At 41.0% G+C, this 15,915-nt stretch overlaps 1 protein-coding gene and 1 non-coding gene across 5 annotated transcripts in view; one reads left to right on the top strand and one right to left on the bottom strand.

The window, feature by feature from the left end:
• The window catches only part of Slc24a2 (solute carrier family 24 member 2), a 214,460-nt gene that overhangs the window by 180,397 nt on the left and 18,148 nt on the right, over positions 1 to 15,915 (top strand). For all 4 annotated transcript variants that reach the window (XM_021733688.3, XM_078047692.1, XM_005335902.5 and 1 more), the window contains one exon: positions 8,692 to 8,835. In XM_021733688.3, coding sequence (XP_021589363.1) covers positions 8,692 to 8,835 — 144 coding nt within the window. The remainder of the gene's footprint in view (positions 1 to 8,691; positions 8,836 to 15,915) is intronic.
• LOC120890166 (small nucleolar RNA SNORA20) lies at positions 14,832 to 14,924 on the bottom strand. Its single transcript, XR_005734414.1, has one exon. It is a non-coding gene; the product is annotated as a small nucleolar RNA SNORA20 (small nucleolar RNA).

Genomic DNA, 15,915 nt, shown 5'->3' with positions numbered 1-15,915 from the left:
CAAAGCCTTGTACAAGAAGATTAAGTTGTTTTCAGGTTGCCATTGCTCAGTGAGACCTCATTTTGTATTTAATGTGCTAAATTCTTGATACTGGAATTTTTCTATCTATATGTAAAACAAACCATATGATGGTATTATAAGGAGAGTGAGTTATTTCCTACCATCAGACAGGCAAAAATTTGTCACTTAAAAAAAAATCTGTTCTCTACTTAAATGTTAGCTCTGTTGATTCAGGGTATCCACACAGAAGGCAAGACAAATGTCTCAGATGGAGCTCCCTTCCAAAAAGAGATGTTTTTTGACTTATCTCTTTTTGACTTATTTTGTCGATTAGAGATAGGAACGTAGAAGATGAGAATGCAGAGAATGAAGGATGTTGGTAGAAAACATGAATATAAAGACACTGAGAAACCAAGAACAAAAATAGATTTTCCTACATCACAAAGCAAGGCTTAAAATTCATTAAAAGTGAATCATACAAAGTAGACACAATTATTTATCTCAAAGTCATATCTATACTCAAAAATGAGATTTTTTAAAAAAGATCGATATCTAGATGGTTATTGTATTGGTCTATTCAGACCGCCATAACAAAATACCATGGACTGAATAATTTAAACAACAGAAACTTTGTTCCCTCACAGTTCTGGGGTTATATGTTCAAGATCAAGTTCTAGCAGACTTGGTCTCTTCCTGCTGCAGATAACCACCTTCCTACTATGTCTTCTGATGGCTGGGAGGAGGGGAGGAGATACAGAAGCAAAGAGGAAGAGAGAGAGAGAGAGAGAGAGAGAATGAGAGAGAACAAGCACTCCATCTCTTCTTAAAGGAAACTAACCCTTTGGGTTCAGTACTTCATTTAACCTTAATTACTTCCTTAGACATTCCATCTCGAAACACACCATCCTGCGTGGGAGAGCTTCAAACATAACTCTCAGTCTTTTGTTAGTAAGGACTCAAATCTTAGCATTAAATAACTGAAGTTTTCCAAATATGGCTCCCTGGTTTTTCATCATCTGATCAGACAGTTTTTCTTCTTCAGGACTCTCCTGTTTTCACTGTCTTTCCACAGTGGAAAGGCAAATGAAGCTTTATCCTAGACTTGTGGTCTTTAGAAGAACCATCCCAGAACTCTGAATTTGCTTTAAAAGGGACTCATAGCACACCTGGTCTGGCAAGTTCAAGAACAAATTTTGTCCCAAAAATTCATTTTCTACATCTCACTTAAGAGATTTTAAATTCAGGTCTTCAGCCTATGTGACCAGAATGATCCATGACACAGTACTGAATATGTTTATGAGTCCGTTTTTTTTCCAGTAATATGATTTCAAGCATAATGTTCCATTTCTGAAGTTCGTTGAATATAATGAATGACATAAAAATGACATTAGGCCATTTGTACATTTGCCCCATTAATTGGCCAATACATATAGGGGGAAATAGAGATGAGAACAACTTACTGTCCCTGAGCCAGCCAGTATTCTAGGATGGGAGTTTGCAGGCATTTCCTTTGTTCCAAAGCATGCTGTGTTTGAAGCTTACAAAAAGGAGGGGAGTCTATGAAATGTTTCCTAGAAGGCAATTTTTACTTGCCAGATAGTTGTTGACTTAAGTGTTGATTTAAGTTGTTGTTAAGTGTGACTGAGCATTTTTTGGTAATTTTACCTTTGAGAATCCCGACTCTACTATTGTTTTTAGTTCTGCCCAAAACACAGATTCAAAGTGTCACAATATTATGAGACTTACCATCTGCTTAGAAGCTTTGTTTCTTAGACAATCTACTGAAAGCCTACCTACTAGAATAAAATAGTATTTTCTCCTTGGGGCTGTGGAATTTTCCTTTTCATCTTACTTACAAAGGACTTCAATTTATTCATGTTACCTAAGAGAAAAAGAAATTAGATTGTGGATATCAGTACAGTCAAAAATGCTCAATAAATATTGGATGAGTGGACAAATAGAGGAAGAAAATCATTGCAGTTTCCGTGTTTATGTCAAATAATTGAATTATAGAATTTTATTGCTGGAAATGTCATTACAGTTTACCTAGTCAGATTTTTTTCTCATAGATGTCTTTAAAGAAATTGTTTTCCTGAATATTTGTCCTTAATAATAATAACCAATTTTGTTTGAGTTTTTACTATGTGTCAAATCCTATTCTAAGTATCTTCTGTAAATTATCTCTTTTAACTGTATAACAACAGTGTTACAGAAGAACACTCTGGAACAGGATTCATATTTAAGACAACCTTATGTCTGACTTCCTGTCTACTAGGAAACCATATGAAAAGTGGGTCATCCTTGCTGATCCCTTATCCAACTGTCCCTTCATTAGATAAGGCATTGTCAAGATTTCTTCTCTCCCTAGGATCCCCTCTTCCCACCCTCTGTACAGGCACACAAGCCTTTGGACCAGTTCCCACAGAAACCTAATTGAAGAAATGAAATGTGCTTTGTCAGGGGATTTTTAATATTTCAATAATGAAACAGAGGAGGGAAGGGAAAGGAGAAGCAGATACCCCCTGTTTAAAGAAGATGTTTTATTAAGCACATTCTTCCCATGGGGCTTTATTGGCCTTCAAGCACTGAACTCTGAAGTCGGAAAATAACCACTCATCTTCTATTTCAGCTCTTGCTCAAGTTTTCCCCAGGAAAGTTTATTATTGTAAAGACCTTAATCCATCTTCTACAACATCCACAAGATATCCATTTTAGAAGTAGCCAGTACAGAATTATCCACAGTTATGGGAATCCAGGGTCACGTCGAACAATGAAATGCACATAAAATCTCAAGCCCTCACTCCAGCCATTAGTGTGCTACGTAGCCAACTCCTCCTGCAGCAACCTAGACGAAAGCTCTGCATTTTTGTCTTAGGCACAAATGTAAAAGAATCAGTCTTTCTTCTTAACCTATATTTGAAAGCCTGCTATTCCCTGGTGTCTTATCAGCACCTGTATTACATTTTTAAATGTGCACCTCAGAGATATCACTCAAAGTGCTGCAGGAAAAAAGAGGGCATCACCACAGCTCCTCCTATCCATAACCCCAAATCTGCCCTTTGTGTCCCTTCGATGCTGCTGTGGATCCTACATGATGCTTAGGAAATGGAATAAATGCAATGTTCGTGTGTTTCTTAACAGGTTTTTATAGAAATGGGGGCCCCCAAAACCACCAGAAATTAGTTTTAGGTTCAACAACAACAACAAAAAAAAATGTCAATTCAGTGCTTAGTGTTTAGCTAACTTTAAAAAAAAAAATAGGTCAAGTTTATTGCAAAATAAACCTGGGAAGAAGCCTGGTATAATTGAGCATAAAGCACATGCGTACCGATTTTTTAGGGCTGAGGAAAAGAACCAGTTTAGAATGGGAAAGAAATGGGAGTTTGGAGCCACACAGGTCTGGCCTGGCAGTGTGACCTTCTTCCCATATCCTTCTTCCCACGGTCTTCATCCATCAAATGGGATCGAAAATCTCAATAAGCCAGGGGTCCTTCCTGTCCATGGGGTACAGAGAAGTCAAAAACTTCAATTCTGATCCAAATCAAACCCCAGTCAGGCTGGGCTCAGCAGGTCCAAGTGATCTCCAAGGCTGTGCCCTGTGAACAGGGAATGGGATATGATCACCCATCCTAAAATTGAATCTGGAACGTGGCCTGTTTTCAGACATTTCCTGAATTTTCATTTGAATTATCTGATAGAAAGATCACATTAAAGTGGGCTCACCCTCCCACTGGAATCGTAAGGAGACAAAAAAATGAGAAATGGAGTTGCTTCCTAGAAGTAGTTTTCTGGCTTTAGAGGCAAACTCTGAACTAATGAATCCAGTCCAGACCCCTCCACTGGAGACCTGAGGCCTATTCTGGGGCAAGCCATCCACACCAGAGCATGAGGTGCACAGGTAAAGAAGGTGGATAATAGATGCTCATGATCCTAGGCCACCCAGGCCCCTCCTGTTCACTAGACAAATACAAATAAAACAAATTTATCACTCTAGAGACCTCACAGAAGATTCTGACACTAAGAACTATTCCATCTTCTGTAGATGTTCTGATGCCATACCTCCAGATATCAACCTTTAGGACTAACAAAATGTTTATTAGATCACTAAATAGTTTTATTATTTACTTAAGTCTGCCACACCACAACAATTCAAGGTTGCATGTAAAGCAACATCTGATGAAAAAAGGGGAAAGTGAATAGTTTTGAGAAAATACAGCAAAGGATGAAGATGAAAGGAAAATAGGGAAACTGGAGTAAAGGGGCACAGATTCCAATACTGTGACTGTGGAGGGGGTTGCACATTTGTTCTGAACTCCCCAGTGGACAAAGCAAAGAAAGAATAGACTCAGTTGCCTTATGAACAGTATGTCTAAGATTTTTTTAATGCTTCTCAAACGAAGCGTGACTTTTCCTCATGCTGAGAAATGAGACTTCTCCCTTGAATCCTCACAAAAAAAATACTGGATCGGTTAGGATAAGGTTCCACTGTGACCTTATCCTAACTCTCAAAATGACAGGGGCTTAAATAAATAGTTTACTGTCTCTCTGAAGTCAATTTTCAGGACTATGGCTTTTTTTTTTTTTTTAACCAGGAATTGAACCCCCAGGGGTGCTTAACTACTGAGCCAGCCCTTTTTATTCTTCATTTTGAAACAGAGTCTTACTAAGTAGCTTAGGACCTCACTAAGTTGCTGAGGCTGGCTTTGAACTTGTGATCCTCTTGCCTCCACCTCATGGTCCAAGATGGTTGCTCATTCACTGGCCAAAATGTCTCCATTCCAGCTAACAAAAAGGAGGAAGTAAGGACAGAACTGATCCTTTAAAGGAAGTTATGGAGGATACTGATTACATCCATTGGCCAGAACTTAATCACATATCCACAGCTTCACTTGGGAAGGCTGAGAAGCAAAGTCTGTCTTCCGGGCCTCAGTAGAGGTGGACTTTCTGCTTACCAAGCAGTAGATTTGATTGCTCATGGCGGCCATAACAGAATACCACAGACTAGATAGTTTCAATAACACAAATTCATTTTCTCACAATCAGGAGGCTGGAAGTCTAAGGTCAAATTGCTGGGAGGACATATTTCCTCTGAATCTCTCTTCTTGGCTTGCAGATGCTGGTTTTCTTGCTGTGTCCTCCTCTTCATGTGGCCTTTCCTCATATATACATACCCCAGGTGTCTCTGTGTGTCCTAATCTCCTCTTCTTATAAAGACATCTGGTCTAGAGCCCATGCTAACAGCTTCATTTAAATTTAGCCTCCTCTTAAGACCTTATCTTCAAATACAGTTCTGAGGTACTGGAGGTTAGGGTTTCAACACATGAATTTGAATGGGGGACACAATTCAATTCATAGCAGACAAAAATAGATATTGGAGAAAAATCCAAAGTATACTGCCTCATTTCCTGCCAGCAATCCTGTACTTATCAGTAATAAATTCTTGGGGGTTATATTTTTTTTCCTCCCCCTTCTAAATGCAAGACTCCTTAAAAGCAAGACTCCTAGAATTTGGCACACTGCTTTGCACCTAAATGCGTTTAGTAAAGGCTGACAGGTGATGTCAATAACTGCCCAAGAAACCACAGCCTGAGCAGAAACAGGATTCCTGACTCTCTACCACCTGCTCTTCCCATCATGCTATAAGACCTGACAACAGCACAACACCCACCACGTGGGAATAAAAGGCCGTGTGGTTTCATCTCAGATTTTCCATATCAGAGGTTACAAGGCCCTATAGCCGTCATCACTGGCTCTGATTTTGCATAATTCTAGAGCTTCTGCAGAGATCCCAGCAGATATCCAACTATTTTAATCCCTCATATCAAAATTCACTTGAATTTCTTCTGGATTGCAGTGGTATCCCTCTCCAGTTTGCTTTGTTTTGTTTTGGGGGACACTCTGCCAAAGCTATAGGAAGTAAGACTGGATCATCACAAGGTCAAAGCCCACAGGCCCGAACTCTGGGAAAAGCCAGAAAATCACTGCTGAAACCTCAGTGGATTCCTCTACCAAGAGTTGAAACCAAGACGGTGCTGGCATTGCAGCCTGGGCAAAGCAAAACAGGCCCCAAACTTAGTGTTTTTCTTCTACTTCTCCAGCCAGCTTGCAAGCTGTCACCCGTGGAGCCAGAGTGAGGTTTCATTTGGCAAGAAGATGGAGACAATGTCTCCTAAAGGGTGCTCACAGCCTTGCTCCAGGGACACCTCCTCAGTCCACCATGGGGTTCTAGGCGTCTGCACCTCCCTGAAGCAGGTCTTGGTCCCCAAGAGGCTCACAGAAAGCTGTTTACATGGCCTGAGGCACAGTCTCTTCTAGTTCATTTCTGCCCTAGCGATAGCCACCTCAAATGCAGTTTTTGGAAACCGCACAATATAGCTAATTGTTTGCATTGGACAGTAGTGTGTTTAGAGCTTATGCATCTAAACAGACAATTATTTTCTACTATTTGCTAGTGGCACTGCCTGCCTGGTGACTTTGGCAGATGGAGAAAGAAGCTAATCCGTAGGTTATAAGCAGAAGGGTTATTGATGAAATGTCACCATCTGTTGGTGTCATTAAAATGATATGAGTCATAAAGAGTTGCTTTTGTATTTTCTCAAAAAAAAAAAAAAAAAGGTTAGCCTGGAGTTTAAAGAGAAGTTGCTAGATTGTGGATGACAGTGGGGACAGGATGAGGAGAGGGAGGCCACCCAGGAAGGGGGAGGAGCTTGATGAACTCATCAGATCAGCTCAATGGGTCTTCAGGGCAGCCAATCCTCTGCTGGAGTAAAACCAGACAAGGCACTTATAAGGAACAATGCATACCTCTATTTTCCCATGCTCATTTCTGGGGCATCTACCAGGGAAAAGGGGAAGGTCATTTATTTGGGTTAAGCCAGAAAGATCATATCTACATGGGACCTGTTAAAACCCACTGGTCTCCTATCCTAAACCCTCGTTAGTCCTGTGACACCCAGATTATTCTTGTAGCAAGCTGATGCCTTGAAGGATTTCGCTTACCTGCTACATCTCCTCCGAGAGAATGGAGATTACATGGAATAGGGTCAAGAGCCAGCACCCCCAAAATCCCATCAGGGATGGGAAGTCCTTGAATGGAGTAAAGACAACAGTGAATGGACCAGTAGTGAATTGCATTAGCAAAAGGATAGAAGTGTGTTAATGAGGATCCAGGTGACCAAAATGCACACTGTTCCAATTCAACTTGTTTACCTAATCCCCATAACACTTTCACATTTGCAGTTTGCAGAATCTTTAACCCACAGCCGAGGTCACACACCAAAGCAGAAGAACTCTTTTTCATCAAGGCTTCAGATTCCTTTATTATCATTATCATTATTATTATTAATTTTAATGTCCAGAGAGAGATGAAATGGGGCAATTGTGTAAATCACTCTGAAGCCTTTGGGACTAAATGTAACCTCGCATACCACAAACCAGGCCTCCCACCCAGCCCTGACCTCTAGTTGAGTCCTAAGCCATCTGGCTGGAGCCTGCCCCACCTGCCACCCCCTTAGGGCCACAAATGCTGGAGGGTCACTACTACTGCTTGGATATTTTGTGATGCTGGAAGCGGGGCCACAGAGGGCAGGGGCTCTGTGAAGCCTGCGCAGGCTGTTTCTCTGGTCTCAAAAGGAAGCCTCAGTGGAAAAGTTCCTGCTGATATTTTTAGATCTAATGCTTGGTCCTACTGCTGCACTTTCATTTTTAAACAAGCGGGGAAGGGAGTGATGGATGGTGTCTGCAGTGCTGTTTTGGAGGCTCTGGGGCCCATCTGACAGGCTAATGGTCATCCTGCCGGGCGGATCTGCCTTTCATCTCTTCCAGCTCTGGGACTGCGGAAGCTGCTGACTGCAGTGGCTGCTGGCTGGCAAGTCAAACACTGGCTGTGCTCCCAAATCAGAGTGGGACCTTTACTGCCTGGCTCTGAGGCCCCGTACAGGCCCAGCGGCTTGCTTGACTTCTACCCTCCATTTCTCTGGGGCAGGAGGCATGTATCTGCACTATAAGCCTTTGGCTGCAAGTGAAATCATTTAGAATTCAACAGGTGATTAAGCAGGTTAACACACACACACACACACACACACACACATACACACACACACACGCGCACACACACACAAGAATCACTGAGTTTAAGCAATCCTAGGCCAGCAGGAGGGAGTTGAACCCCCTCAGTATTATTACTGAACTGTTTCTGCAGTGACTTTCATGTGTCTGCCAAAAATTAGCACAAGGGAAAAAAAAAAAGGAGTTTTAATTTTTACCAGTGTTTTTCCTTCCAAGGATTCAGAATCCCCTGGCATAGCCCTCAAGGAGACGGGAAATGAGAGATAGAGGTTGTTGGTCTGTTGCTCTGCAAATATTTCTCATAAAAAAGTTCCTGAACTGAAGCTGTAGCCCATGTTGAATAATCAGTTGACAAAAGTGAGAAGCTGAGGAATGTTCAAGGAGAAAAAAAAAGTTCTTAAATGCTCCTGGTTGAGTGATTTACTGTTTGTTCCTAGGACTCAGATTGGCACACACTCAGATTGGGTTCTCTTACAAACCCAAAAAGTACGTGTGTGAAGCAGCTGGGGCAGCTCAGGAAAAGTCCTAATGAGGTCTGGAACTTCCCTCCCTCACTGTGGACTTCTTTCTGAGGCCTGTGTCACTGTCCTCGTGGTTGCTTACATTTTATATCTCCTTCTACAGCAGACCACAGAGACAGCTGAGGAGGACGACGACCAGCCCCTGAGCCTTGCCTGGCCTTCCGAAACCCGCAAGCAGGTCACCTTCCTGATCGTCTTCCCCATAGTGTTTCCTCTTTGGATCACCTTACCTGACGTTCGCAAACCTGTGAGTAAAGTATTTTTGAAGACAAAGTCCCTGGTCATAAGGAAGAGGAGAGGTGATACAGATAAATGTGAATTCTTACATAGACCTGACATTTCTCTGGACAGAGAAATGTGCAGAGACTGTTCAGATTACCAGACCTGCATAACCAGCCACCCCCGAACTTATGAAACAAATACCATGTTGTTCTGCTCATGGACTCTGTGGATCAGGAATTGGAGTAGGACACACTAGAGAATGGTTGCCTCTATGCCACAGTGTCTGGACCCTCAGCTGGAAAGGCTTGAGTGGCTGAGGTGACTCATAGCTGGGAGCTACAGTCACCTGGAGGCAAATTAGCTGATATTTCTGGCACCTGGGCTGGGATGATTAAAAAGCCAGGTTCAGCTGGGGTTGTTGACTGGCATGCCTCAACGTGGCCTCTTCATGTGACTTGGGCTTCCTCACAGCATGGAGGCTTCGGGATAGTCAAATATCTTACATAAGAGGTCAGTGCTCCAAGAGTGAGTGTTCCAGAAGCAAAAGGCAGCTTTGTGGTCTTTGATGTCCTAGTCTCAGAAGTTATATAGTAACTATACTCTACTGGCCAAAGCAGTCATCCTGTGGTGATTAAAGGGGTGGAGATAAAAAAAAAAGTTTACCTAGAATATATCAGTCACATATAGCATATGACACTCTTGATAAGAGTGTCAAAGAACTTGCAACCGTATTTTAAAATAACCATAGTGATTGCTTCTGAGAAGCACACCTATAGGTCTGGACAGAAGGGTGATTCACTTTTCCTAGAATTTTCTTTTGGCAATATACATGGACTATTCACTTAACTCAAAAAATAATTTAAAGAAATGCATTTGTGTAGTGAAAATGCCTTCATGTGTGATCCTCCTCATCCTTTATTATTATCATTTGTATAATCAAGATGATCTACCAGATATACAGGGTGCTGTGAACACAGCACTGTCTTATGGTCAGCAAAGTACAATCTGAGTTGCTGGCCAATTAATGGTTCCTGGCCATTAGTGCTTATCTTAGAGGTGAAAGAACTAATGAGAAGTAAAGGAGAAACAGCTCTACTCTCTTTCATGACACTTCACACATATCCACTCAAGAAAAGCATATGCCTACCATGCAGCAGATTCTGCACTAAGTATTTTTAGTAAGTTATATTGTGGAATCTCAGAAAACCTCTAGGGTAGAGAGAGAGAAACAGATCATATATATACATATATATATACGTGTGTGTGTGTGTGTGTGTGTGTGTGTGTGTGTGTGTATATATATATATATATATATATAGAGAGAGAGAGAGAGAGAGAGACTTACCCCTGCCCACTTTCTAGAGGATAGAACTGAGCTTCAGACCAAGGTCTGTGTGAACACATGACTTCTCATATATCATGACATCAGAAAGTGGGAATCAGGGGAAAAAAATCATTTCTAAATTCATTTGGAATAGAATACTATGGTAACATCAAGCATAATTTAGCATAAATCTTCAGGAGTCCCTTGATGATCCTACTTTCCTCACTTAAAGGAGAAAAAAAAGAGAAAAATCCCATCTCATTAGCTTGGATTAGCCAGGTGAGGTGGCGCTCACCTGTAATCCCAGCAGTTTGGGAGGCTGAAGCAGGAGGATTGTGAGTTCAAAGCCAGCTTCAACAATAGCGAGGTACTATGTAACTAAGTGAGACCCTGTCTCTAAATAAAATACAAAATAGGGCTGAGGATGTGGCTCAGTGGTTGAGTGCCCTGAGTTCAATCCCCAGTTAAAAAAAAAAAAATCATTAGCCTGGACTTTAAATAACCCAGCATGATAGAAAGCCATTTCTTATGCAGTATACACCAGGAAAGGACCCCCTTGTGGAAGAACTCAAACCCAAATATTAAGGTGGCACTTAGGTTTCTTTATGTAAAACACAACTGCAGAGCATCTATCCTATACAAAGGCCTGGCTTCCTGAAAACACAATCAAATAATTAGAGATGTTTGGGATTTGTTTGTTTGTTTTTTATTTGTTTGTATTGTGTATATGGCTTTTGGGGTTATTATTATTTTTTTTTGATGGAGTTGTTTTTTGCCCTTGCTTTACATCACACTGATATTTTTAAATCAGTCTCTCTCTCTCTCTCTCTCTCTCTCTCTCTCTCTCTCTCTCTCTCTCTCTCTCTCTCTCTCTCTCCATTTCTATGCTGTTCCAGAACTTCTGTTTGCCCCAGGGAGGAAAATCAGGGAGATAGCTATGGCTTTCTAATCCCTCCAGATGGCCCAGTGTGCCATGACCCTCACAGGAGAGAGGGCTGACTAGCTAAGAGGGTGTCAGCACAAACCACAGAGGCAACCAGGAAGCTGTGTGGGAACAGGAAGAAGATGCCAATAACCGCAGGCCCTGGGCTCTCAGGGTTGGGCTGAACTCTTAGAGCAAAGGCAGGCAAAATGTTCAGCCTGTATTGAGCCAAAGGGTCAAGGAAGCTTGTGAGAGAACATCAAAAACTCCCCAATAACAACTCCTGGAAAACAAACCAGAATTAACCAAGGCAGCAGTCACCTGGAGCGTGACAATTGCTGTGGCCAATGCTGTGATACTGTGGAGAACGATCCAGGAAAATGGTGCACTGCTCTGCACCACAGACTTGTCCTTCCCTGTGCAGCCCACACTTGAGGGCCAGCCCCTGTCCCCTGGGCTCAGGTGGCCAATGGGCTTTTCCTCATTGTTCCCCAAGTGCCAACCATGGGACCTACTAGAATGTTTGTGTCTTTTTCTGAGTATACATACTATGCATTATTCTAAGCAGGAATAAGATTTTTATGAGGAGTATTTGGTTGTTTTAAAACTTTTGCAGCAAATATTTATTGAATACCTGTTATATTCTGAGCTGGGCCTGGCCCTTTGAGAGATATAAAGACACAAAATTCACAATTTCTAAGTTCAGTAGAGGAAACAAGGCATGCTCATATGCAGCCAATTACAAGGCAAGATTATTTCACTGCATTAGTAAAAGGAGCTGGACTTGTACCCAGGTCTCCTGACTGCCACATTCTACAGTGGGTGTGAGTAGCTTTACAAAAGGCACTTTTCAACTCTGGTCCATATTTTTCCTCTACTGTGAATAAAGGGTTGGAAAATCTCAAGGCAAAATGTTAGCCATAACAGTCTGTGATTAAGGACAGCACAAACAAAAAGATAACCATTGATAAAATATTGCAAATTTAAGGTAACCTTATATCCCAAATTTCCCAAGATAGTCCCAGTTTATTGTCAAAACATACTGGTTTGGAAGTAGATTCCTCTACATAACATGATATGCCAAGTGAAAGAAACCATACCAGTTGATACAAAGGCCATTAAGATGCCTCTTGATCATGCTAGTGCAGAAGAGTCTTGTTAGATTTTATTGTCTCTCACTTTCCTTCGGTGTATAACACAATACCCCAACCTTAAAACCACAAGCAATTTTAATCCACAATATTGTGACCTGGCAGATTGGTTTGGCTCAGCTAGACAATTCTTCTGCTGCGCCTGCTGGTTAACATGAGGGTATTTGAGCAGGAAGTATATCCCTGCTCCACGTGGCCTCTAATCCTTGAGCAGGCCAGCCTAGATGGTAAAATGCCAAGAGCAGCAAGAATAAAAGCTGCAAAGCCCTTTTGAGATCTAGTTTGGAATTTATACACTGTTATTGACACCACATTTACTGATCAAAGCAAGTCATAAAGCCAGGCTAGACTCTAAGAGTAAGGAGATAGACCTCTCCTCTTGATGAGAAGAGCAACCAAGTCTTGTGGTCATTTATGCATCCCTACCATAGGCCTCATATGCTTCCACAAAGAGATCCTGAGAAAATGTCCATGGATAGCAAAAAGAGGAGAAAATTAGAAAGAGATATTTGGCAATCCTGAGGCCTGGCAGCTCTGCCTTTTCAGTGTTTTTTTTTTTTTTTAATTACTCCTAGAGACAAGCATCCCAAACCTTAACAATAATTACAAGGAAAACATGTTTGTATACTTCTAGTTTCAGTGTAAATAGTACTCCCACTTGTCTTTATTTCCACTTCATTTATATGCAAATTACCTGACAGTGTTTATTGGATCACGTACACATTCAGCTCACATAATTAATATGAGCTTCACATTTATAGTTTTCTTAAATTAGTGACTTTGTTTTAAAAGTAAAACAACTAAAATGTAAACTTTAATGATGAACATGTTTTTGGTGAAAAGTTGAAAATAAAAAGCAAAATAAAGACTCCCGAATTTCTCTTCTAGCACGGATGTTCTTACAAAACAGGAATGTATCTCATGATTTATGAAAACAGAATACACTACAGCTGAAAAGGAATCTGAGAACACAGCTCGATATTTGCAATGTCTATCATTTATTCAGTTGCCAAGTATTTATTGAGTGCCTACTATGAGCCAACCACAGCTATAGCAAGAACGAAGTGATTGAGACCCAGAGAGGTTTAGTCAGCTTGTCCAAACACAATCAACCAAGTAAGAGGCAAAGCCAAGGCTCTAGACCACGTCTCCACAGTCACTGACACCTCCCCACATGTCAGTTTCCTCATTCCTTAAAAAATAAAATGAAGCTTTATAAATCTAATAACAGCTACAATTATTATGTGCCTGTCACTTTGTTAGAACTTTTATGTATGTAAAATCTTCAGAACAACTAGATTTTTATATTTCTACCATTTTTAAAATAAAAAAATAAAAGCTTAAGAGGATTAAGTAATTGGTCTAAGGGCACATCACTGGTAATCTGTGAGAAGAGATTTCAGAACCAGTCATATTAATCCAGGGACCACACTTTTAATCTTAATGGGATTTTTGTGGGGAACTTTGTTAAATATGCATATTCCAAGCTGGGTGTGGTAGGTTACAGGCCTATAGCCCCAGCTACTCAGGAAGATGAGGCAGGAGAATCACTAGTTCAAGGTCAGCCTGGGCAACATAGCAAGACCCCCATTCACCCATCCCAACCCCCACAAGGAAAAACCATATACTTTGGAACCTTGCACAGAGTAGATGCTGAATGGATGTTTGTTGAATTTAAATAGGTAAGAATATGGCCAATTTATGCAGCCAGCTAATGTCCAGCAACTTTTTTCAAGCCAAGCTAATACCACTCTGGTGTACTAAAAGCTTCTAATGAGAACATTCACTGTCATTTGTATAAGTAAACCATTACATTGGAAACAGAATAGACAGCACATGGACATAATTTGCTTATTTGCTAATTAGTACAAGGCCTATCCCAACAGATGTCAGGATGAGACTAAACATACATTGATGTGTTAGACTTTGGCTTGAAGGGATATTTTCTCCCTTCCAATGAGACTGGTAACTAAACAGCTTCACAGGTGCTACAGGGAAGTGCTGTCTGGAATGAAGTCATAGAGTCCAAAGAAAGGGAACGGTCCATAAAAATATGGAAGAGGAAGGAATGCCTGGATTGTGAGATTGGGCATGGCAAGGTAGTTTGACAGGGAAACACTTAAGGCAAACTGCTGATGCGTGAAGGGTCACAAAACTTCTGAAGCAGGAACAATATGGGAGGTTAGAGAGGCAGATGGCCATGCAGCTGGAATGCTAGTCTCTGTTTCCCTGGTGCTTTTTTTATTTTCCGACATTCAGAGCAGAGCCTAGTATTATGATGATCATCATCATTATGTCTATAGCCGGGTGTATTTTGAGCACGATTGGTTTTTCTTTAGAAAAGAATCAGTGTAACATACATGTTAGGAATACATGCAGTGTAGTCAGGCAGACCAAGTTTGAATTTTATCACTAGTTGGAAAGTAAGTGCCCATCCTTTACCTACCCTTAGTTCATGAAGACCCTGAAAATTCACACATTTGATTTTAAACCTCTTTTAATGATGCCCTAATATAACATTAGGTAATTTCTGATGCCCATTAATTACTAATTAGCTTCTTGATTAATAATCACAGCATTAAATATTGAATGAGAGAAGTTCTTTTATATGTATATACCTAAAACACTATCTAGACCATGAAGAAGAGATGAAAGTGACTTCACCTCAATTTACAATGGCCCAATATTGTTTTATCCCATATGTATTGAATGAGAGAAGTTCTAACAGATTTGTTTGAATTTAGTTTCATTAAGTTCTTAGACTGATATCTTGCTTTCTACCTTTTGCCTGGGATTATTCTGTAGTTCAGTGATGCCATTTTTCAGATGAGAAATCAATTCAAGTGATTTGATTCTGACTTGTGAAGTCACTTCAATGAGCAAAAGTGCAAAGGTAAAAAAAAATTAAATATGAAAATGAATACCAATTACACATTTAGTAAGTGAGCCAAATGAAAAGTGAGCAATCTATGAAATGAAGACTCTCCCAGGACATGCAGCACAGAAGCTACACCTTAAAGTAGGGAGAAGCTCTTCATTTTCCTCATGCAATGGTCAGAATCAAGCACTGGTTAATGCTTAAATCATGTGTGGACCCACATGGCAAGAAGGGCCCTTCTGTTCCCTGTAACACAGCGGGACCCCGGATCAGAAACTTTGCAATACGCAGAACCCTGAGACAGTGACTCAAGATCAGATGGAAGAGTTGGGAGGTCCAATCAGCTAGATGCCTTGTTGGGAAAACTTGATCTCTTAGCCCAAGCTCAGGAAATTTGCTCTCCAGAATCCAGCTGTAGTCCCAGCTTTAAAGAAATTTACCTTCAGAAATAAAGTTCTCATCAGGCGTGATGGCACATGCCTGTAATTCCAGCAGCTCAGGAGACTGAGGCAGGAGGATCACAAGTTCAAAACCAAGGCACTAAGCAACTCAGTGAGACCCTGTCTCTAAATAAATACAAAATAGGGCTGTGTCTCAGTCTCCTTTAAAAAATATTTTTCCCCCATTACCCATAGAAGTGTTCCCAGGGACCTGAGTCCTTGCCCAAAATATTTTCCTTCTAAGAAATGGAAGGAACAAGGGAAGCACTTAAGGGGAAGGTTTTGGTTACTCGCTGTGGCCTGATGTCCTCCCACAATTTAATCAAGTCCTCTTGATCTTTCAGACATCCCAGGTAATGAATGGACAAAAAAGCAGCAGTCATTTAGAGA

Source organism: Ictidomys tridecemlineatus, chromosome 4 (assembly GCF_052094955.1).
Source record: "Ictidomys tridecemlineatus isolate mIctTri1 chromosome 4, mIctTri1.hap1, whole genome shotgun sequence".
NCBI classification, from domain to species: Eukaryota; Metazoa; Chordata; class Mammalia; order Rodentia; family Sciuridae; genus Ictidomys; species Ictidomys tridecemlineatus.
The sequence above is the reverse complement of the archived record's forward strand: the minus strand, read 5'-3'. Positions and strand labels throughout refer to the sequence as shown.